Genomic DNA, 24,372 nt, shown 5'->3' on the forward strand with positions numbered 1-24,372 from the left:
GCAGTTGGTGAAGTTTTAGCTGGGATTTAAAAGAAATCAAAAGGCAGAAATGAGGCAGAGAATTTTTCCTAGAGTCAGCTGGTGGAGTGTCTTATGTGGGGAACAAGACCAGTTTTATTCATTACAGAGTTTATGGGGAAAATAAAGTGTAAGAAGACTGGAAAGGTAGAAGGAAGCCAAGTTATAGAGCTTTGAATATCAAAATGAGATTTTTATATATTATCTTAGAGGTGAAAAGGAGCTACTGGAGCTTATTGAATAGGGAGTGACACACACAGACTTGCACTTCAGAAAGATCCATTTGACAGGCGAGTGGAAAATATATTGAAGTGGAGAGAGTTGAGGCAGGGATACCAATCTAAAGATTATACAAATAGCCCAGACATGAGATGATACGGGTTTGGAATAGGGTAGTTACAGTGTCAGAAGAGAGAAGGGGGTGTATATGAAAAATATTACAAAGGTAAAAGCAACTGATTGGATATAAGGGGATGAGAGAATGAGGAGTCAAGGAGGCCACCTAGGTTGTGAACTTTTGTAATTAGAAAGGTGGTAATGCACCCAAATGATAACATAAAAATGAAGAAGGACAGGGCAGCTGGATAGCTCAGTGAGTTGAGAATCAGGCCTAGAGACAGGAGGTCCTAGGTTCAAATCCGGCCTCAGACACTTCCCAGCTGTGTGGCCCTGGGCAAGTCACTTGACCCCCATTGCCCACCCTTACCACTCTTCTACCTATGGGACAATACACCGAAGTTAAGGGTTTAAAAAAAAAAATGGAGGGAAGGATCATAGATAGTTTAGATTTGCTGACATGTAGGATTTATGGAAAGAAGTAATGAAAGAGAAGACTGGAAGGGTAGGGTGGTACCAGATTGTGAAGAGCCTTGAGTGCCAGAGTTTGTCCTTTGTTCAGTAGGGAATAGGTAGGGATTCATTACAGAGATCCGAGCACAGGAATAACAGGATGATCAGATTTTTGTATAAAATTAATGCATCGTATTGTGAAATTTGGATTAGAGGAAGCAAGATGATAAGAAGATCACTTAAGAGGTTGTCCCAGGTGGGTGGCAGAGTTCCTTTAATAAGATAGTAGAAATTAAAAGGTCATATTACAGTAAATCTCCAGGATCTGGCAACTTAGATAATAGATGTGCAAGGAAAAGTCAAAGATAATACTAAAGTTTTCAGCCTTGAGGGAGGAAAAACCCAAGGGGCACATTGGGAAAGACAATGAATTTGGGTTAAAGAGGACCAGGGTTCAAATCCTGTCACTGTCACTACCTATGTGACTTTGGATGTCATTTAACTCCCTTGAGCTTCAGTTTCCTCATCTGTAAAATCAAGTTGGACTGGATGGCTTCTAAGTACCCTGTCCACCTCTAATTTATGGTCTCATACTAACTACTAAGGCAGAAGGCAGAACCTTCAGTAATATCAATACCAGGGGTTTAGGAAAAGGAAAGGGAGACAGAGAAGTGCCGATTAGAGCAATATAATAAGAATTCAAAGGAAAAGAGTATTGAAAAAAAGGAGGTGGCTGAAAGTGTCATGCTATGGAGACATATGAGGATGTAGAACTGGAGAACCTTAGGATATAGAAACAATAAAATCATAGGTGAACTTTGAGCAGTGTCTATAGAATGTAGAGATGGAAGAAATCACTTTGCAAGGAGACTGAAAAGAGTAGGGCAGTGAGAGGCATAAGGACTGAAGGTAATACTCAAGAAGGGACTCTGGTAGGTTAGGATTTCAGAGGCAATTAAATTTCAAGTAATGATGGGGAAGGAGAGGCATCAAGTATAGATTATACTTTTAGTGGTGATAGTAAAGATGAGCCAGTAGCTTAGGATAGAAAGGTCAGTTTAATACAGAGAAAGAAAGAGTGTATGTGTGTGTGAGAGAGAGAGAGAAAGAGAGAGACAGAGTAGTGAGGCAGGAAGGTATAAAAGGTAAAAATTATGGTTGGACTGGATATCTAAGAGGTTTTGGTCACCAGGAAATCCATTACATGATTTCCAAATTAAAGACCCAAGTCAGGATGACTTTTATGGTAGTTTGTTTACAAACAGGAAGTGTGAAGGTAGGGAAAATGAGAGAGAGAGAGAGAGTTACTCTACCTGGTCTGGAGGCCCAAACCAGGCAAGGCTTCAGAGGCCCCAGCAAAGGGGGCACAGAGGTTAATTAAACAAGACTTCTAGCCAAGAAGCCTCCTCTAAGATGAGAGGCCTCTTTAGGGCTAAGGACTCCAGAAATGCCAAGGAAAAAGGGAGGGAAGTCAGCCTAATTTACCCACGTGACAATTCAAAGGGAAGTAATCTGAGGTCTCAACCTGAGCTCCGTTAAGGCCAAGTTCAAAAAGCCAAAATCCCCTTCTCAGGAAGTTGCCATCATATTTAAAAGAGTTCTTTTTGTCACTTCCTGTATCCACCTCCAGTACTACGTGGACAAATGGCAGCCTCAACCTTGTTTTGGACTGCCCAGGGGGCAGTCACTTGTTTTTGATTTGTTACTAACACATGTGGGTCATAGACCTCCCCACTTAATTCTAAGTTGGGTGGAGTGACATATTCCTGGTGGCTAAAGTCACAAATGAATAAAGGTGAGCTAAAGAATGAATAAGTTGAGGGAACTTGAGAAACAGGATTTATGGGCATCAGTGAGGATCCTGTTGCATAATTTTATAATAGAATTATAATTTTACAATGTTTTCCTGCAGGCCCTGAACAGAAGCAGAGAATTCTGATAATAATTGTTTTCCAAAATTCAGAATTGGCAGATAGTACTTTAAAAAAAATTTTTAGAAGGTCAAGAGGTTGGGTAGAAGCAAGGAATTCCAGGGTTATAGCAAATGAATCACTGAAATAGCCGATTCTAAATAGCATCAACAATGAGTTGGTGGAGGGGGACAAAAGAAACTGAAGTGGAGGAAAGAGCTTTGGAAAATAAGGACAGTTGGGGAACCCATGAACATAGGATACAGAACCAATTTAGAGGGGAGAAATGAAGATGGGTTGTAGACATAAAAATTTTAGAATTCAGGATCTTTTAGGAGTAGAGTTTTGGATCATGATGAAATCTAAAGTGTGGCCATACAGTTATATTAACTGACTTGGAATAGAAATGTAGTTAGAATTGAGAAACAAAGAACTGTGAAGACAATTCATTAACATGACTGTCAAAGTACACAAGGATAACAGCAGATTGTCAGGAGGAAAGGAAGTTTGTGAACCAAATTAAAGTCCTTGAAGAAGGGTGGAAATAAGAATTGTAAGTCACAAGATATTAGCAATGTGGAAGTTGAGAGAAGGTGATTTAAGGAGCAGTCCTTTAAACTCCACTAGCTACTGTCTGTCATCACTTCTATCAATTATCATTTATACCTGGACTTTAAAAAAAATGCCACAAGATAGTATCCTGACCTTAAGTACTTGAACTATGAGAGATTCTTTTTCTGTCTTCTACTTAATGAATAGAGACACGTTGCCCAAGATGTGAAAGGAAAAAGATAGTGTTTTTATACAGTTTCCAAGAAACAAAAGAACCAATGTAAACAAGCCGTGTATGATATGAACCAGATATAAAGAAGGTAGTGGTCACAAGGTCATAGCTTCTCAAAACTCTGTCCAGTCCTTAAGATACTTCTTAAGGCTAAGTGGCTTTCCACTTTGAAATTAGCTAAATGTAGTTATATCGGCAAGGAACAAAAGACTTCTAGAATTTTGGTTAATGCGATGAAAACTTCTTGGGTCACTTCCTCTCAATGACTCCCCAGCATCTTCTAGGGAGAAATCACACAGCTCTAATATTCTCAACAAGAAGTGCAATTGAGGTAAGATTTGTAATTTTCCTTGTCATTTTATGCCATTGAAATCCAAGTGACAGTTGTAGATACTGTGATTCTGTTCTCCAGTCTGGGGAATTTTGACTATTGCCTTGACCTTTACATATATTTTTTAAAATTAAATAAATTAAATAATAGACTTCTCAGTAGCTAAGGATAAGTTTTAAATAGTCTTAACTTCCATTTGTGATGAAAGTAGCTGGAAGGAGTGTGTGTCTGTGTGTATCTGTGTGTGTCGAATTACTTGCTTTCTGATATGTCCTGAAAGGGCATTTTGGTACACATGGACATGGACACAAGTGCCCTAGAACAAGTGCAATTATAGCATTTTTTCTTAAGCAAAGTTTCTGTGTTATTCCAATAATCATAATGCCACAGGAAAATTAACATTACTTGGAATACCACATGCTATCCCTACCTCTATTAACAATGCCTCTCTCCTTTTTCCCATAAGTTTAATAGTTGTTCCTTAGGAAAGGGGGAGTGTGTGTGTGTGGATATAGGATAGAATATAGGTTCATAACAGTTAATAATAAAAGTCATCATATCAGTTGTGATCAACCACAGAATGAATGGAACCAAGGACTTGGAGGAAGGAAGGATCTGGAAAAGGCCTTGGGTATCAAATCTATCCTATATATATATACTTAGAACACTGTAGAAAGGATGGCATATTGTGATAAGCTTGTAAACATTGTTAAAAACAAAGAATTAAATGAAAATATTTGGGTCTCATTGAACTCAGATGTACTAAGCACAAGAACTAGTATTTGGAAATATTTTAGAGATGTGGGACTAATTATGGTGTGTCAAAAAAACTAATAAGCCAGCATATCCGACATTGGCTTTTATCAGTGTTCTCACTTTAACAATGCACAACCCAGTTTTTGCATGTTATTTAAAATAATTTTATGAACTTCAGGGTAGCTTCCATTTGCAATATTCAAGGCATATAACATTTTCAAGACAATTTTAAATTAAAAAATTTTAATGGTTTGAATTTTAATTTGAAAAATAAATGCTCTATGTGCCATAGTATACTACAGGATTGATGGCAAGGAAAAACCTCATAAAACTCTGATAGTCAACTCCACAAAATGTGGAAATCATTTGGTCAAAGGAAGAGAATTTTAGGGGTTGGAGAGCTCTTAGAGGTCTTATTCTAACCCCCTCAGTTTACAGAGGAAAAAACTAATATAATTTGTCAAGAGTCACAGATCAAATTAATGGCAAACTTGGGGTTAGAACCTGTCTTTCTTACTCCTTACCCATTGCTCTTTCCACTAAAAACCTGCCTTAAGAGTCACAGAAAAATAATGAGAGGACTAATGACAGTCACCATTGTGATTTTAGTAGTATGAAGGCACTGCAGAGTCCAAGATTGTACACTTGACAGCCTAGAAACACCATAGCTAAATGCTGAGAATCTTTAATGACAGGCAGTCACAGGAAGGTGAGGTAATGGAAAAGAACTCCCTTTTCTTTATGTAGATTTTGCCTTATGTAGCACTTGTTGTGGGTTAGCAAAAGGGTTATTTGAGGTACCTTGGGAGGATATGCTCCAAATATGTGGTATCAGATGTATGTGGTGGGAGTGTCACCTCTTCATGGATTGAAATCAAGAAAGCACAGGCTGTGGGACTGATTAACTCAAATCTGGGAACTAGATGAGCATGCTTATAGATTTTCAGCTATGTAGAGAACAGCTTGGCAAATGCAAATTTTAAAAGGATACTGCTTTTCTGTTGATAATTTGTATGGATAAACTTTAATTTGCCCCCTAGTTGGACTTGTGTTTCCTGGACTTTGTATATTGGACTTATGCTTTGCTAGGCTTCTTTATTGGTTTTGCCTCCAAAATTTCACCTGCACACACTCTACAGCCACATCACTAACTTCCTGGGGCTTCGTGGCTTGTCTGGTGTTTTGCATGGTTGTTCTTGGCACTTTGACAACTCACTAGCCATTTGACTTGGCACCCTGTCAAGCCCAGGAAAACATGCCAGAGAGGGAATTAGGCATGGTAGGGAAAGAATGAGTGTGGTCACCACTAGCAGTGGTGAGAATAAAACCTAAGAATCATGGTTCCTCTCTTGTTCCCATAAACTTTGTTGAGATGCTGTGTAGCTAGTAAGCCCTTAGTAAAATATTTGTGCTTTATTTAGACTTAACATCTGTGGTGCCCCAACTCTCTTGACACCCAGAAACGAGTTACTGGTTTACTTAAGCTCTCTATCCAGGGTGATTTCTGACTATCTTCAGCCCAGTTTTGCACTGTATAAGCACTCCCCCTTTTTAATAGACCAGAGAAGAAATAGATGTCAGTATATTTCTTTTGCACAGTGGAGGTTGAGGTCCTGCGTGCAGCTGTCAAGGGCGCCTATTACCAAAGAGGCTCTTTGGTCTGATAGACCTGGGGTGTTTTCCCTGCGAATTTTAATTAAATTCTCAGCAAACAAGAGTACTCAAATCCTGAGTATTAAGGGATCAGATCAGGTCTAAGACATGCACCACACGGAGGATAATTGAGGGACTCAGTATTTGCCAGCATCCCACACTGGACGCCTAGGGCTACAAACTACTTCTCTCCAGAGAGAGGGTCCAAGAGGACAAGAACACCTGGTTTTCATTCTCTGCTCGTTGAACCACGTTAGACCAACCTAGAATCAGAGAAGCATTTCAGGATTGATTTCATGTGTTGAGATGCATGGGTACTGGGTTCTGTGGCTAACTAACCTAATTCTCAATTTCTCTCCTCTCTATACAGCCTCGTTAAGAACAAAGCAACTAGAGGAGCGTGCGCTATCCTTTCCCTCCTACCGGGGTGGGGAGTGCTGCTCTGGGGAGAACGGAGCTTTGAATCAAATTTCCTGATTGTAAGAGATTTCTTGATTTTCGATGTTCCCTGGTCTGGGAGTGCTAGAAAAGAAGGCTGGGTTCAGCAACGTCACAGACCGACTCCCCCTGGGCTGACCCCGCCCCTTTCCCCCAGAAAACTGTAGGAGGCGGGGAAGGGGGCGGTGCTAAGTAACCTGTGCCCAATGCTAGTGGCGCGCCAGCTCCGACCTTGTTCTGAAGGAGGCCGGGGCTGCTAGTGACGCTCACTGGCCCTACTTGAGGAGGACCTCATTTCTGCCTGAGAAGACGGGAGGGACACATCTTTTAGTTCAGGTCCCGTTCCATTACTTATTGTGTATGCATAAAAAACAGTTCGAACAGCAACTCTATGTGGGCCACCCACCACCACCACCTTTATGGCTTGGCAGGGGAATCCAAAGGACCAAGTTGCGCCCAGGGTGGGTTCCGCAGTTTTACTGAGCTGTTCTCAATTCTATCCCTTTCTCCTCTAGTCTTTGTTAGGAGTTCTGCCGCTCCCTCCCCAAATCCCCGTTCTCAAAATTCAAACTCCTGAAGGACTGGCGAAGTAGGACCAGGAGTAGATATTTCAGCAACCCAGTACCAAGGCTGTCATCATCCACCTGTGCTCTCTCCTCCCTAACCTCTCCCCCACCCAACCCCCCATGGCCCTAGAGGCCACTGACTTCACATTGTTGAAGAATGAAGGAGCGCCACTCCGTGGCAGATCTAGCCACTCGAACCCGAGAACCGTGACCTCTCCGCCCCTTCGAAGGCCCCGCCCCTGAGCACCCTCCCTCCTCACTCCCCGAAGTCCGAGGCACCCGGTCTGAGCCGCCGCCCACAATATCATTTAGTGTCTGTAGCTTTGGCTGATATCCTGGCTCCCGCTCTAACGCAAACGCAACACCTGTCTTAGGATCTGGAGCCCCTGAATGCTTTGGAGATAGGGAGTGCCATGGTCCCCCCGCCTGGCCCTCCATGGTCCCGCCAGCTTCAGCTTTTTCTCCTAGGGATGACCACCCTCGGTGAGTTCGACCTTGGGGGAGCCCCCTGGCTTAGAGGGGAAAGTGTGGTTGCAGTAGACACAGGTGGGGAGAGGAAGGCTTCATTTACTTTGGACGCTGATGTGGGAGATGAAACTTTTAAGTCTATTCTCATCTGCGAAAGGGAGAGTAGAGGCACCTTTTCCCCTTCCCTGGCATGACAATCAGGTCTGCTGACACAAGATTGGACACAAGATTGAAAGAGCCAAGTTGGGGCATTCCGAGAATGGGGGAGGGGAAAGGTAGTAGATCTGGATACTTTCAAGGGTTAGTAACCCCATTCCTCCACTCCACCCCACCTCATCTTCAGTCATGAGTCTGATGAGCTGAGCTGAGCTGAGCTGATTTGAGCTCCCGGATGAGAAACCAACTATAAAGAGCTTAAGGGCTTAACCGCACCCTCACCCACCCGTCGGAGAAGGCAGGAGAAGAGGAAAAAGCACACACACACCCCCCAAAAAATAACCCGAGAATTTTCTGACTTTTAGGGTTTCATGCAAAGGTACCTTCAGCATCCTAGCGTCCCCTTCTTTGGGCCTCCTCCTCCTCCTCCTCCTCCTCCTTCCCCCACCCAGGCTGCTTCCTGCCGAGGAACCAGGGGATGCACCCTCGGGAGCGTGGCCGTGAGGTTATTTGGGACACAGGAAGTGGGGGGTGCATAGTGAATAGTGGGGCCCTGTGGGCTTGCGACCCTAAGACGTTCCCCTTTCGATCTCTAAAGGGATAAAGCCGTCTGGTTTGAGGAGAGGGAGGAGGCAGTGGAAAACGAGAGATTCTCCTTAAGAGTAAATACATGCTTGAAGCTCCTCGCTGCTCGATCTTCTATTTGGTTGGCATAACAGAACCCGTTCTCGAAGCTACGTCTGAAAGAGGATGGAAAGCTTCCAGAACCGTTATTCAACGTACCTTATCTCCTGACGCTCTTTCCTTTTCCGTGCTGATTATTTTTGGAGGGGTGGAGCAGATCACAATCTCTGATGCTGCACTGAAATGGGATCGAGCCAGGGCAAGTTTAGGGGATAGGACAGTTTCTCCATCATTCTTTATTATCCTTCATCACACTGGCCTCCTCTAAGAGAGAATCCAGGGATAAAGAGACTGAGATTCAAAGTCCAGAGGCTCTCCAAATCTTTTGAGGGCAAGAGGTATTGAGATGAGGAGCTTCCCTCCTCCATTATATTCTAGTTTGTCTAGTTCTCAAGTGTTAGAGCATTAGATTTTCAGGTTCTCTTGGGGGCCTTTTAAAGAGTCTCCACCCCTTTACTTCTCAGATCCTCAGAAGACTGCTCCCAGTCTCAGAGTACCAGTCTTTAGGAAATAACACCACGAAGACTGTACTGATCTGAATCCTCAGGTTCCCTCAATTTCTCTTTGTTTCTCCCCTAATTTCCTTTTGGGCTACCCGAACAGAAAGGAAAAGCTGCCTCAGGCTTAGAGAGAAGAGGAGAGAGGGTGGTTGGATAGCAGAACCAATTTCATACCTATTCTGCAGCCTCACGACTTCCCCTTCCCACTCCTCAGTTTTATATCCTGCAACTAGATGGTACCTTCTTCACCTCCCAAGAGTTTGCCCTTCCTGTACTGGCAAGGGGCTGGTTAATAAACCCCATGGCAAATGGTGCTCAACTCCTCAGGTCCAGGCTCAGCTCCACTCAGTTCATTTTGTTCTCCATGACTCTGTGTTGCTGCCCTTGGGGCGTGAGAAGCTAGAGGGGGGAGGTTCCCAGAGAAGGAGGGAGACTAAAAATAGCCAGGGAATGGTAGAGGGTAGGGCCCAGGCTGCCTGCTCCCCCATCCCTTTCCTCCTTCCAGAAAAGAGCTCCCCTGTCCCCATAGGGTCCTTACTTTGGCCTGATCCCCATATTTCCTCTATCCTGATAACAAAGCCTCTCCACCCCAGTTAAGATCTGGCCATCGGAATGAAGGAGTTGGGGGGGGGGGGTAGAAAACAGGATGTCTGGGTAATTGTATTTTTTTCCATCGGAATAGATTCTTGGGTGTCAAAGATGTAATGGAAAGGATGAAAAAGTGTTGACTGTATCTTCTTATACACCTTCATCCTCTCCAGACCCCTTAAGACCCTATCATTTTTGAAAACTTTGAAGTTATGAATCCAAGCTCTGGAAAAGGACAGTACACTGGGATTGCTCTTGTGATTGATTTGTTGTCTTGGGACTGGGGGCGGGGTAGGAAGGGTAGACAGGGGAAGGAGGACTCTGCTCCCTTTACCACATATGCCCCAAAATACACACAGCCTGGTACCACAAAGAAATAGAGGCTGGTGGTGGTTCTGGTATCTGGGTTCCAGAGTTAAGAGCTACCTTTGGGAAGGATGAAGATTAAGGCTCTCCCAAATTACCGAAGTTTGGGATTCCAGCTTTCTCTGTACCCCTGAACAAAGAAATTCCTTGCTTGGGGGTACAGAGAAAGCTTTTACCCAGTCACAGCTATTGTTTCTACTCCCTACCCCTACCTCTCCTAGCTAGGGATAATCCTAAAAAAATATGGTCTCTTTCCTCTACCTTTCACCTCATTATAGCAAAGAAGATAGTAGGACAAAGGCACACAAACGTAAGGAACCAGCTCAGTGGGGGAAGAGGAGATTTAGCTACTTGGTTGGATAATTTTGGGGTGGAGTGTCTCCGGTTTTGCTCCCCCCCTTCATTGTCTTCCTACTTATCTCCAAGGCCTATGTTTCCTGTCCAGCCTGTGGAGACATTGCCAGGAAATGGGGGGGGGGGCTGGTGAGGAGGGAGGTTAGTGGTAGGAACACTGAAAATCCAAAGAAAAGAGGTGGGTAAGGAAGGGGCTCTACAAACAAATGAGGCCAATGGCAGGTGGGGGAAGGGTGCATCCTGCACTTATAGTCACTTCCTCCCAATCTCAGGGGAGTATTCATGGTATTTTAGAGGGTGGTTATGGTTAATTCCAGCTTCCAAAGCCTGTTGCTTGTGGCTATGTTCTAAATCCTTGTTGTCTTCCAAGTTTTATTGACACTGGTCTTCTTTTTGTCCCTCCAACACGAAACTTCATCTCTAAACTTTGGTCCTTTTCATTGACTATACCCATGCCCCCTCCCTCATCACATCCTACTCCTAGTTTCCCTGGCTTCAAGACTCAAATTCCATGTATTCTGCAAGAGGCCCTTTCCTGTCCGGACACTGCTAGGGCTTTACCTGTGAGATTACCTGCCATTTATACTTTATCCATGTTACCCAGTTGGTATATATACACAGTAGTTTGCATTTTGTTTCATCCATTGGATTTTGGATTCCATGAGGACAAGGAATGTAAGTGTTTAATAAATGCTTATTGACCAACCCCAAAATAGGCTAGAGACTGAGAAATTTATATCACAGAGCAAGGACAAGAAGTAGCTGTAGGACTGCAGAAAAAGTAGACTGGCCTTTCTTCTCAGCTTTGACATTAACTTGCTGTCTGGACCTATTTCTATATTTCAAAAAAATGTATGACCTGTAGTCAAGAGAGGAGAGCCTTGGATCGGATAACCATGGGCAAGTCATTTGACTTTTCTCTAAGCCTCAATTTCCTTATCTGAAAAACAGGATGAAAAATAGCACCTACTTCACAGAGTTGTGAAGATAAAATGATATATGTAAAGTTCTTTTTAAACCCTAAAGCCCTCAATGAATGTCAGCTACTATCATTATGTCAGAGATGTGATTTAATCTGTGCAAAAATGATTATTTATAGAGGCAGATAGGTAGTTCTGTGGATAGTATTGGACTTGGAGTTAGGAAAATTTGAATTCAAATCCTGTCTTAGTTACTTGTCAGTTGTGTGTCTCTGAAAAAGCAATGTAACCTCTCTCAGCCTCAGTTTCTTCATCTTTAAGAGGGGATGATAATAGCACCTACCTTCCAGAGTAGTTGTGAAGATAAAAAGCAATAACTATGTAAAGCACTTTGAAAACTTTAAAACACTATACAAATGCTAGCTTTTGTAGTTTAGAGTCTCAGAATTGCTTGAGCCTCAGAAGTTTCAAGTTTCAAGACTTCTACTTCTTTACTGCCCAATGTCAGAGGAGAGCCTTGCAATCTGAAGACCTGAGTTCAAGTCCAGTGCTTTAAACACTCTGCCATAATGCCTATTAGCTATAGAATGAGAGATGGAAATTGGTGATCCCTAAGAAGACTTCTGTCCCTAAAGTTCAATGATTCCATAACTAGAACCTAAACCAGTGATGAGCAACCTTTTGAGCTTGGTGTGTCAAAATTTGTCAAAAAAACGAGCATAACTCGGGTGGTGTGTCACTTCAAGAAAAAAACCCAGTTTCGCGATATTTATAGTTTAAATAACAAAAATGTATAACTCTAATATATAACTATTTAATAAACCAAAATAGGTAAGTTAATATAGGTAGAATTGTCACCTATAGTGCACAGAGTGTCTACACTACACTACAGCAAAGGTTTCATCCTCAGCATGTAGCCCCATACTTCTCTGTAGGCGGCCACATGCAGCCATGTGTCATCGAAAATGGCCACACATGTCAGTGCTGACATGAGTGTCATAGGTTTGCCATCACCAGCCTAAACAAAGAGCCAGAGCAGATCTCAAGGATGACGGGCTATATAGTAAGCAGAGTTTTCAGAGAGCTCAAGCAATTTCTTTCCCAACTTGATAATTAACCTCATGGAGAACGTTGTCAACACAGCTGGGTTTTGGAGAGGAGCTTGGGTAGAGTTCTGCACTTGATTATCAAGAACCTGGGTTTTCAAATTTCTGGGTTCAGACACTGGAAAAGACATTTAATCTCTCCAAGCCTCAGTTTCCTCATCCATTAAGAGCAGCTAATAATAGCAACTGCTCTATAGCAGAGAGGATCAAATAACATAAATTAAGTGCAGCTCTTAGCAAACTTTAACTTCTAAATAAATGTGTGAACTATTATGATTGTCTTCTCCAGCTCTTCCATTCCTCAGTCACAGGTACTCCTGAGATATCTTGTTTAGAAGGACAAAGAATTGCTGGGGCCTTTCGGAGTAGTTCCAGCCCCGAAAAGGGTTTTGATCTGGATTCCCTTCTCAAGTCTTCACTTTTAGGCGGAAGGAGATCCAGTCTCCAAGCCTGGGAAGGAGAGGGCTCAGACCCAACAGGTGCCAGGCCCAGGCATTGGAGTCACCCTTTCCCTTCCCACTCTAAGAGCTTCTGATAGAGCCGCCAAGTTAATGGGTAACTGGAGCGCCCCAACCAACCCCACGTGGCCCTTCTCTAAGTATAGAGCCGGGAGAGAAAAGAGCGGCCGCAACCGAAGTGATGGTGACTGATCAAACCCGCCGCTCCTCATGCGGGGAACCTGCGGGTTACTTCGCCTGGCTTCTGGGGAGAAGAGTAAGCCTGCCAGCCAGCTGTGTCTGAGCACCGCAGTTAAGGCAGCATGGGAAGAAATTGCTGATTTTTTGTATTTGTTTTAATTACAAGGGCAAATACCCCATTCCTCCAAATGACTTGGAAAGGGGAAGTAGAGGGCAGGGAGGAGGAGAGAGCTACTATAGAAGGAAGCAGGAGATGGGGGCACAGGGAGTGAATGCTCCGCAAATTTTTGCTCTTAAAAAGAAAGAGGGGAACCAAAGCTTGGTAAGTGCCTCCTCTTTCTCCCCTCCACGAAAGAGCCTTGAAATACCTCTTCTTACAGTGTGTCTAGACCCAACTAATGGCAGGGCCGGTAGAAAGAGGTCCTCAGGTTTTAATCCATTCACTTAATTTTTTTTCCCAATTGCAATTTTTAGCATACATTCCCCGAAATTAGAAGACCTTAAATTGCCTCTCTTTCTCCCTTCCCTTCCCCATCTCGGAGATCTGGGTTATACATGTATTGATCAAACTCATTCATTTTTTTCCTTCTCTTTATTTTTTAAAAGTATTTTTCCATGGTTACATGATTCGTGTTCTCGCCCTCCCCTTTTGCCTCTCCCCTCCCAGAGCAGACAAGCAATTCCACTGGGTTATACATATATTATCACTCAAAACTTGTTTCCATATTATTCATTTTTGAAATAATCTTTTAAAACCAGAACCCCAAATCATATACCCTTATGAACAAGTGATAAATCACAACTCGTCTCCATTTCTACAAGCCCATTCATTTTTGAGAGTGTTATCCCATCGATCTACAGAGTTCTATCTCTGCTTGGCAAGGAATGGGGAGGAGGAGGGAAGGGAGTGCTTATGGGCAAAAGGGCAAATGATATTCCCCTTCTTACTCCTTCCCCTTCCTTCTGCCCAGCTTCTCCGTGACGTGTCTCTCTTCCCTCCCACAGCGACTGTTTCCCGAGCCCAGCTGGTGGTGCACGAGGGGTCTCTCAGGGTGGAAGCAGTGGAAGGGGCGGAGGTGGTCCTCCCTGCATGGTACACGCTGACCGGGATGAAGCCCTCTCTGAAACCTGAGCCCCCTCCTTACGTGCTATGGTTCCTGGAACAAAGTGGGAAGGAAATGGAGCAGGTGAAGGAGAGGGGCATCTCAGGAGAGGGAGCAGGGATTCATTTACCAGAGATTTTGTGGAGGAGCTGAAATAGTAAAGAGAACACTCCGCTGGGTGGGTACTTCAGGAGAACCAGCTCATAGCTCCACACCTTGTTGGACCTAAAAGGGACCTCAGAGATCATTTAGTTCAACACTTTATTTTACAGAGAAGTCATTCGTCATATGGGGAAGATCTCCTTGGTAGGATTTGGAGAGGGTGTGCAGGTACTGGCTAGTCAGGGTAGAGCAGAAAGTCATAATTGGGACAGAGCACTTAAACACTTAGCCCAGGGCACCGAAATGTAAAATGCATACCAGCAGCACATAAACCAATATAAAAAGTAATTCTCCCCTCAACTGAATTTGTTTTAATTGTTTCTCGCATTAACGGAATGAATTAAAAGTTTGATTTGAAGGCTGCTTGCCTGTTGGGCCCCTTGAGTGCCCAGTAATGGGGACTTGTGATCCTCTGCCTTTTTAGGTGCTGTCCTATCTTAATGGAGTATTATTGAGCAAACCTCGAATATCCCTAGTACATTCTATGCCCTCGAGAAATGTATCCCTGAGAATAGTCCAGCTCCAGGAACAGGACTCTGGGCTATACAGATGCTCGGTGAATGTGCCGGACCAAGGAAAGAGCATGTCAGATGTTGGCAGCTTGGAACTTGATGTACTGGGTAAGTGAACAGCACTGTTAACCTTTACCGCCTTCTACCCCCAAATGCATAAGGAGATTGTACAAGAGCCAAAGACACTTACTCCTCACGTAAAGTATTATGTATATCAACTATTATTACTATTGGAATGCAATCTAATTTCATCCCACCCCCACTTTTCTCCTGTCCTGTGTTACCCTTACAATTTGGTCTCTTCCCAAAAATGCATGAGAGAAGGATGGACTTGGGAAAAGTGGGACAGAGCTACTAGTCATTTTCACTGGAAGTAATTGGTCTTGGTCTCTCACCTGGTTCCTTTATCCCCTCAGTGTCCCCAGCTGCCCCATCATGCCATCTCCATGGTGTTCCAAGAATGGGGGCTAATGTGACCCTCAGTTGCCTGACCACAAGAAGCAAACCAGCTGCCCAATATAGTTGGGAGCGGCTTCCCCCACGGGCCCAGTTCTTCTTCTCACCTGCTGTAGGTGAGAAAATTTGGGAGAATTGGGGTGCTGGGAATATGGTGATAGATTGAGGATGAGAAGGGAGAAACGGCTAGAATTTGAGTGAGAAAGATTCAAATTGAGGCTTATTGATTCCTCCTTTTAAAAATTTCTTATGCCATTTTGTTTGACCATTTTCTAATTTATATTTAATGTATTTATGTACGTCTTACATCCCTGAAGGTATCAGGGTCCGGATGTGTCCTCTTTTTGTCCTTATATCTCCAACACCTAGGCTTATACTTAGACAATAATTGTTTGTTGTTTGATGAGAAGAAGCTAGGAAAATTGAAAGGAAGGGGAGGGAAAGAGAAGCTGAAGAGATAAGTGGGGTGGTGACTGGGATATTCTGGGAGTTAATTGATAAAGGTGTGAGGTAAATTGAGAGGACAGGGTATCTTCTTTAGTCTCCCTCTCCAGAACCAACATTTTTGGAGTACCTGTCCTTGGAGGTGAGATGACAGGAGTTAGGAATGAATCTGAGAAAACTGAGGCAGGTAGAACCCTGAAAGTATAAAAAATTGGAAGCAGAACTTGGGAGGTTCTAGGTGTTATATTCCCTAGTGCTTTAGTGGGAAATGGACAGACTGAAGAGAAAAGAATAGAATTGGAACCAAAAGAAATGAACAATTCTTTGAGAAGATATATTTGGATTATGCCTCCAGATAGTATTCGTGGTTCTCTGTTCCTCACCAATCTCTCAGCCTCCATGTCTGGTGTCTATGTCTGCAAAGCCAGCAATAAGGTGGGCAGTGCCCAATGCAATGTGACTTTGGAGGTAACTTCAGGTTAGTAGGGATGATGTGGTGGCTTCAAAAAGGGTGGTCAGTGTTGGGTAGCTGGAAGGAAAGGGGGAAGTTTAGGGGAGATGGTCAAAGCACATGGTGCTGGGATGAGTAACTGAAGTCTTTATTCTTGTCCAAAATACTGAAATTCCATTCGCTTACTGCACATATCCTAACTGATCCCTCCTACCACTCTTTCTATTAGGGCATAGTAAATGTTTGGGTGGTGGTGGTAGAGGAAGATGCTTCAGAGAAAGGCCAATTTTATGGAGAGGTGTTAGTTGGATTTCCAGCTCTGACTCCTAGATTTTTCTAGGACCAAAGGCAGCAGTGGTAGCTGGAGCTGTGGTGGTCACCCTGGTGGTGCTGGTGCTATTAGCTATATTCGTCCTCCTGTACTGTCACCGGGAAAAAATGCAAGAGGAATCAGCCAATGACATCAAGTAAGTGTCTTTGGCTCTTTGATTTCTTTGCATTCCCAGTGGAGCCTAAGAATCTAGCCAACTCTGAGTCAATGGCTATGTTTCCATTTTCCTCTTTCAGCTCTAGGTGGGAAGTCCTTTTGGGGAAGGTTTAAAGAGGTTGAAGTGGAAGGATCAAGTGATGGGGGAGGTGGCATGAAGTAAGAGCCAGTCCCTAGGGTCCCTGATTTTTCTGACCTGTCATTATGCCTCCTTTCAAACTCAGGGAGGATGCTGTTGCTCCTCGAACACTGCCCTGGCCTAAGGGCTCAGACACCATCTCCAAGAATGGGACCCTTTCTTCTGTGACTTCAGCTCGTGCCCTCCGACCACCCCATGGACCTCCCCGATCTGGTGCACTGACCCCTACACCCAGTCTCTCTAGTCAGGCCCTGTCCTCCCCAGGGCTACCCAGGACAAACAGGACTCAACCTCCTACAGCATCACCTGCCCTTGGAGGAGTATCTTCTTCTGCCCTTAGTCGGATGGGTGCTGTGCCAGTCATGGTGCCTGCCCAGAGCCAGGCAGGCTCCCTAGTATAATTGCCCCACCTTATCTTGACTGAGTTATCCACTGGTATGTCCTTTCTACAAGGACCTCAAAAGTGATTGCTTGTACTGGGGGTTTGAGTGTTTTAAAGACATCCATACTCCAGACATGTAGCCCTGCCCCAACCCCCCATTTTCATCTCCAGTTTTTGGTCTGGACATATGATTTCATTGGCACAGGGAACTGTCACCGTGGAAACTCTCTCCTCTGATAAACAGGCAATTCATCTAAAATTTATAATTTTAAGAGAGTTGATGGGGGTCACTAAGAGGTTAATTAAGTGACTTCCCCATAGTCACACAGCTGATATGTATCAGAAACAGGAATTTAACCTAGTCTTCCTGATTCCACACCTCTGTAATGCCCTGCTATTATGGAGAAAGCCCTATTTCAGTAGGTCTCATCAATATTTACTGAGAGAACTGGCCTCTAGGCAGAAGAAGGCATTAGGAAGTGAACCTGAGCTCAGATAGGGTTTAGACCTCATATATCACTCCAGAATCAACCCTCTGCCTAGTGACTGGAGCTGAAATGCTGCCAAGATGGGCTTATGAGGGGGACAGTATGGAAGGGCTTATCTGTGATCACCCCACCTTTCTAAGAGCCTTCCACTTTTCCAACTGTATTAAAAACCTTTCTTGGTTGGATTTTCATTGGGGAAGGGGTGGGACATAATTTCTAGAAACTTCTTGAATTGTCTTTTTTTTTTTTTTTTTTGTAAATGTCAATAAAATAGCTCTTATTTGTATGGAAAGTGAGAGTCACATGCAATTTTCAAAGTTCCTGCCTTTAGCTGGAGCTTAAGAAAAGACTTGGTAGGAAACATTCGTTCTCTTCTATGCAAGTCTCATTCTTATTTGTTGCTATTCAGTTCAGTCATGCTGGACACTTTGTGAGCCGATTGACCACAGCTATCCATGGGGTTTTCTTGGCAAGGATTTTGGAGTGGTTTGCCATTTCCTTTTCCAGTGGATCCTTTTGTTAGGCAATGAGAGGTCAGGACTTGCCCAGTATCACACAGCTGAGAACTGTCTTAGGCTAGATTTGATCTCAAGCCTTCCTGACACCAAGGCTGTTCCTTTCCTTTCCTTCCTTCCTTCCTTCCTTCCTTCCTTCCTTCCTCCCTCCCTCCTCCTGCTGGAGATGATCAGAGAGAGTACTATTGGGAATATCATTCCAAACTCCTCTTTCAAATGGAACAGGGATGGGTCTCTCTTGGTCTGTTATCCCCTACTCCACTGTCATTGAATGACAATTTAAACAATTGAGGGATAGGTTAGACCAAGTGCAGGATCAGCCAGCTTCACACTGGAGTGGAAGTAAACCATGTAACTGCAGGAGACATTCAGCAACCTGTCCCTCTTCTCCCCCCCCCCCCCTTTCTTCTTCCCCTTTCATCCTTCCTATGCTTATTGGGAATGGCTCCATCAGCCCTAGAGATGCTATTGGCTTTTTTTTCTCAACATCCTGGGTCAAGTGACCTCTGGGTCTCAGCTTCTTGATTTAGAGCTGGTAAGGAAATCTTTAGAGCCTCATTTTATAAATGAGGAATCTTAAGCCTAAGGAGGTTGAGTGACTTTCCCAAGACCATCCAGATCATAAGCTTCAGAAGCAGGATTTGAATCTAGATCACCTTACTCCAAAGACAACTTTTTTGTAGTTTCCATGGTGATATTTACCCTAATTGCTTATATATTTTGAAAATGAATCAGGAATAGAAAGTGCCCTTTATAGTAGCAGGGGTCTCTAAGGAGAAGAGGGGGGGGGGCACCAGGGGGCTTCAATGCCATACGATCATTGTCAAAGTATTCATGTTTTTTTTTCACATTATGGCCACTGTTAATGGTTCAAGAATAGAAATATTCATTTGTGTATTCATTTGCATGTAATAATGCTATTATTTCTCAATGTCAGAATAAATAGGAACCTCCTAGATCTTTCCCCTGGTTTCAGCCCCTGCCCTTCTACAATGAATTCCCTCTACTCATAGCTCTTAAATTGTTTTTTCATTGTCCCCAGTCTCTAATCCTTTATTCTTCTTATTGCTGTTGTTCTGGAGCATTCCAACTGGGAAAACTTGAGATTGGGCTTCTTTTTTTATGGACCCGGGCTGGCCTGGTGTTGATTTCAAGCTTGGACTTCTCAAGGCTTTTCTGCTCTCCCCAAGGCCTTTTTTCCAGGTAGAGCACCATTTCCAGAAGGTGCCAGAGGCTCTCCACCTTGTTTGCTCTTTGTGTTAGTCAGTCCCACTTACCCCTGGGCACAGTTCTCCTGGTATTCTCCTCCCACAAAGGCTACACAGAGGACAGACAGCCCAAGGCAGCCATGGCTTGGCTCCCTGGATCCCTAGTGTTCTGGACAATGCTGACCCTCATCTACCTGATCGGTGAGGAGTTGGGGGCTGTTGGTTGGTAATATATCTTAGAGGCAATGATTAGAATCGAAGGGGAGAGAGCATATTCTATTAGCTTAACTTCTCCAGTTCAGGACCACCCCCATGCCACCTCTCTCCCCTCATCTGCCTCAGAAGTGGGCACAGATAGAGTGCCCCAGAACTGGGGAATGATGGAGACTAAACCAATACAATTTTTAAAAGGAGAGTTCAGCGGCGTAGGATGGGGAGAGATCTCCTGAAAACTAAGGTTAAATGAGGAATGGGTCAAAATGGGTGGGTTGTTGAGGCCCTAGAAGCGGAAGAGATACCTGAGTTGCTGAATAGATTTTTTAAGGTCTGTGGGATTACTGTGGTCTTTCATACAATAAGGTAGCCTCACGGAAACTAACAAACACACCCTCATATCTGGCCCAGGCTTGATCTCTTTTACCCACAAACCCAGCCTAGCCAGTAGGAGCTCCTCCCTTCCTCCCAGAAATTTTTAGCTTAAGTTTCAAGGAAGGATCCCTTAAGAGGTGTGTGTACATGAGGATGGGTTAGGGGAGAATCCAATCCAGTGTTCAGTGCTGGAATAGAGCAAGGAGTTCAGAGGGGTTCGGTCTAGACACCAGCCTTATATTATTTTTGGAAGAGTGGCAGGAAGTACGGGTGAGTGTGTGAGCCCTGGTCTGTTTGCCCTGGTCTTCTCTTCCTGCTTCCTTTCTCTTTGGCTAAGATCGAAAATCTCCCTCTGTTCCCCTTGGGGTTCCCCCAGCCCCAGGATGCCCTGTGGAAGTGAAAGTGCCAATTGAACCCTTGAGCAAACCTGCTGGTGAAGCGGTAGAGCTGACCTGTAGCTACCACACATCCGTGGGAGAAAACTTTGCACTGAAATGGAGCTTTGTCCAGCCTGGTAATCCCATCTCCTCAGATGAGACTGTGAGTGTGAACTGGGGGAGCTCAAGTCTCCTAGAATGGGATGAGGGTAGAGGGAAGAAGGGAGAAAAAGGCAATTATCCAGCACAGAGACAGCCTCAGAGTCATTGGGGGAGGGATGTGGGGACATATCTCCTTTAAGGAGGTAAAGGGAAGAAATAACCTCTAGAATAGATTATGTGGTCTTCTCACTCTGATCAGACAATTTCCTATCCACATAGGAGTTATAAGGAAGAGACTAGAAGAGACCAAATCATAAACACTGTTCTTCTACCACCCTTTTCCTCTCACCTCTCCTTCCAAAGTCTTATGGATCCCCTTTCCCTCTCACCACTCTTTCTCTGTGACCTATCTCAGAGCATAGCTGTAGCCCTTTTCATTCTTGGAGAGAAATAATCCAAGTACTCACCCCCACGCCCCTACAACCTACAAACTTCTCCAGACATCCAAAGATAGAAAGCTGGGAATTTTGCATAAAAAAAAGCAGCTTCTGTGAGGGGACATGATGGCTACAAGGAATGTCGCTCATATGCTGTTTGTTCCCATTACAGCTCCTACAAAAGGGGCAGGGCTCCTCTATACCAAACTGATAAGTGGGAGAAGTTTATCTCTATTAACTATTCACCTTTCCTTTCATAGCCTTTCTCCTGAATAACTCCATTCCCTCTTACCACAGGCCCCTCCCCGCCTTAACACAGGTCCATTTTGCCCCAAGCTCCTCCAGTCCCAGAGGAAGGTGATTCAACATAGAAATTTAATCCTAGCTGTTGGTGACTCGATTTATGTGTTAACTCTATCAGGAGTATGTCCATTTTAAGACTTCAGCTAAAAAGGGAAATCTTTAACATATTTAATAGTAAAATTTTAGGCATTATGGGAGGGAGAAAGTCTTGGTCTCTGACTTATAGAAAAGGAATCACCGAGAAAAATCATTTGGAAAGAAGTCATGGAGGTGATAGCCACAAAAAAAAAAAAAAAAGCCATATGTAACCTCCCTTTTTCTGCCACTTTCTAAGATCCTATATTTCACCAATAATGAGCTATATCTGACTGGACCCCAGGCAAAGAGGGTCACTCTGCTGCAGAATCCCCCTACAGAAGGGATAGCCACACTTCGACTGACAGATATTCAATCTTCAGACACTGGAACCTATCTCTGCCAAGTCAACAACCCGCCAGACTTCCACAGTAATGGCCTGGGGCTGGTCAATCTCACAGTGCTGGGTAAGGAGAGTCCATGATCTGGTAGGCCCACATATATACACAGAAGGACAGCTCTCTTTCATTTCCTATTTTCTCCACTATTTCCTCTAGGCTGTAGCTTTGCTCTGAACCTCAAGGTCAGCCACTTGAGGGAAATCAAGGAAACCTTTCTTTTCTTCAGACAACCTCTCTTGAAGACTCTTTGGGATAGTGTATTCTCTGAGAAATGTATAACTGCCTTTGATTTAGTTTTAAAGATCACTAGAGAAACTCATTGGGCACTCAGAGATCCTCTTATTAAAGAACAAAGATCTAGGAATAAGCCCTTAAAGTTGGAACCTCTTCCTCCAGAAGCCCAAACCAAGGAAGAAATTCTCTCAATAGTTTTTCCTAAGCATAAAGGCAAAGAAGGGAGTAAGGCTGTAAGATCCTTAGTTACTAGCTGCCTCTTCACCGAGCACAAACATTGTATTTAGTGGTAGCAAGTTGTCTATATTGGACATCTTTAACTTCCCATAGAGTATGGGGCCTGGATCTGTGATTTCACTGGTATAGCAAACTCCTGGAAGGGAAAGCACCTTCTCTTTAGTTTATATAGTCTTAGGGAGTTGCCTGAGAAGTTGACATGCCCCTGATCACATAATCAGTTCAGAGGTGGAACTTGAGTCTGGGATTCTGATTCTCAGCTTGGCTCATTGTCCATTATTTCATAAGGCACCCTGAACTCCGTTCAGGGCTACTTCATTTTGGTCTTTGTATCCTTAGTGTTTGGCTTATAGCAGGTGTTTAATAAACGCTCAATTGCTTCACTCACCTAAAACACTCCCTCTGCAGTACCCCCAACAAAGCCCACATGTGGACAAAGTGGGCAGGTCTCAGTAGGAGGGGGTGCTGCATTGAGCTGCAGTTCTTCAGGGGGTGCCCCCCGTCCTGTGTACACCTGGGTTCGATTGGGTTCTGCTCCTACTCCAGCTCCTGGCAGCATGGTACAAGGTAAGTGCTTGTATTCGGGGGTGGTGGGGATGGAGAGGAAGAGTAGGGTCGTGAGAAATTAACATTTAAGATATTGGGAGCTTAGAACGGCAAGATCTATTCTTGGCATCACCCAAGAAACCTAGGAATCTATGTGGCCAAGTGTCCCAACCCCCTTCTTGGGCTCCAGCAGCTTGGAGCATCACCAATCATTGTTTAATTTGATATCCTGTGCTTTCACTGTTAAGCAGCACCCTAAACATAATGGATAGGGCATTGGGCTTGGAGTCAGGAAGACCTGGGCTTAAAACTTGCTTCAGATACTTACTAGCTGTGTGACCCTGGGCACTTAACTTCTTCCTGCTTCATTTTTTAAAATGAAGGGATTGGGCTTGATGGTCTCTAGATCTAGAAGGTCTAAGATCCCTTCTAACCCTGAATTTAATGATCTTATGACTTTCATGCCTAACCACTATCCTCAGTGGAGAAGAGGCAGAGTAGTGGCAGCATGTGGGAAAGGCTCAGTAAATAAAAGCTGACAGCAGACAGACCCTATAACCTAAATCAGTGACCTACAACCTGCCCTTAAGTGCCCTGTACCACCTAGAGTTTCTGTGCCCCATGGGTAGGTCTACTTCATCACATGTACCCTCTCCTTTTCCTAGATGAGATCTCTGGTCGGCTCATCCTCACCAACCTCTCTCTCTCTTCCTCTGGAGTCTATCGATGTGTGGCTGCCAATCAGTTAGGCAGTGCCTTCTGTGAACTGACCCTTGCAGTAGCTGGTATGGGGATGAGACTCTTGACTTGTCTATACTGAAAGACACAGACCCAGTGTGGGGAGGTTTGGACTGGGGAATGTATTAGAGGTGGGGTTCTATAAGATGGGCTCATAGGAAGGCCTCTTTCTTTGAGTGTCCTGTGGCTTTCGTCTTTTCAGACCCTTCCAAGGGCAGGGTTGCAGGGGCTGTGATAGGTGTCCTCCTGGGCTTGCTGTTTTTGGTGGTAGGTGTATTCTGCCTACTGAAGTTCCAGAAGCAGAGGAGTAAGAAGCCAAAGGAGATGTATGGGGGCAATGACCTTAGGTAAGGAGGCTGGAAACAGGAAAAGGCAGGGAAAGGGTGTTGTCAGCTTAGGCCGCCTCAGAAGCAGCATTCCCTACCTATCACAAGGGATTTAAGGACTGGTGAGAGTTAGGAAGGCATCTGAGCTGGAGATTTATGTCATGAAAATTGAAGGGAGGCTTGAATCTGGGTTGGGAAACTGGGGGCATCTTCTGAGAGGGGAATTGGTCCTGGGGACGTACATCCATATATTGAAAGGAGGGGGCTAAAAGGGAGAAGTGAGATGAAGATGAGGTGAGAATTCTCTCCTTTAGCAGCAGGTATTAATCCCAAGGGTTCAAGGGGAGGGCTGGAAAACAGAAAGGATGAAGGATCTCTGGGTTTATTGGAGAATTTGTTGCTCTTCCATCAGAGAGGATGCCAAGGCCCCAGGGGTTTATGACTCACCTCTCGAGAGAGGCCATTCAGATGTTGGGCTACTAGAGAGGTCCCCTTCTGCCAGCACAGTGACTACCACCAAGTCCAAGCTCCCAATGGTTGTTTGACAGCTTTCTGTGTTCTACTGCCTCAATCCTCAGGAACGTGGATTTATAATTAAAGTCCTAGTTTTCAGTACCTATCTCTGGTTTTTTTTTT

General features: G+C 44.2%; 2 protein-coding genes across 4 annotated transcripts; both read left to right on the forward strand.

Moving 5' to 3' along the window:
* The first annotated feature begins 7,539 nt into the window (after positions 1–7,539).
* ESAM (endothelial cell adhesion molecule) lies at positions 7,540–18,105 on the forward strand. 2 transcript variants are annotated; one of them, XM_044668358.1, is made up of 7 exons: positions 7,540–7,728; positions 14,031–14,212; positions 14,715–14,910; positions 15,219–15,374; positions 16,058–16,180; positions 16,494–16,620; positions 16,865–18,105. In XM_044668358.1, the coding sequence occupies exons 1-7, from the start codon at positions 7,659–7,661 to the stop codon at positions 17,178–17,180; spliced, it is 1,170 nt and encodes a 389-aa protein (XP_044524293.1). In that variant the 5' UTR covers positions 7,540–7,658; the 3' UTR covers positions 17,181–18,105. The 2 variants fall into 2 exon arrangements, with proteins under 2 accessions (XP_044524293.1, XP_044524292.1); XM_044668357.1 differs by lacking the exon at positions 7,540–7,728 and having other exon boundaries at positions 13,777–14,212.
* Positions 18,106–18,306: 201 nt separating this feature from the next.
* On the forward strand, positions 18,307–24,351 carry VSIG2 (V-set and immunoglobulin domain containing 2). Of its 2 annotated transcripts, XM_044668360.1 has the most exons (8): positions 18,307–19,363; positions 19,476–19,573; positions 20,337–20,500; positions 21,514–21,721; positions 22,535–22,693; positions 23,338–23,457; positions 23,613–23,757; positions 24,149–24,351. In XM_044668360.1, exons 1-8 carry the CDS (start codon positions 19,287–19,289, stop codon positions 24,279–24,281), a joined length of 1,104 nt encoding a protein of 367 aa, XP_044524295.1. In that variant the 5' UTR covers positions 18,307–19,286; the 3' UTR covers positions 24,282–24,351. The 2 variants fall into 2 exon arrangements, 1 of the variants encoding a protein (XP_044524295.1); XR_006505797.1 differs by lacking the exons at positions 18,307–19,363; positions 19,476–19,573; positions 20,337–20,500; positions 23,613–23,757 and having other exon boundaries at positions 21,617–23,457; positions 24,149–24,234.
* Positions 24,352–24,372: the final 21 nt, after the last annotated feature.

The sequence above is a fragment of the Gracilinanus agilis genome, chromosome 3 (genome assembly GCF_016433145.1).
Source record: "Gracilinanus agilis isolate LMUSP501 chromosome 3, AgileGrace, whole genome shotgun sequence".
Classification (NCBI taxonomy): Eukaryota; Metazoa; Chordata; class Mammalia; order Didelphimorphia; family Didelphidae; genus Gracilinanus; species Gracilinanus agilis.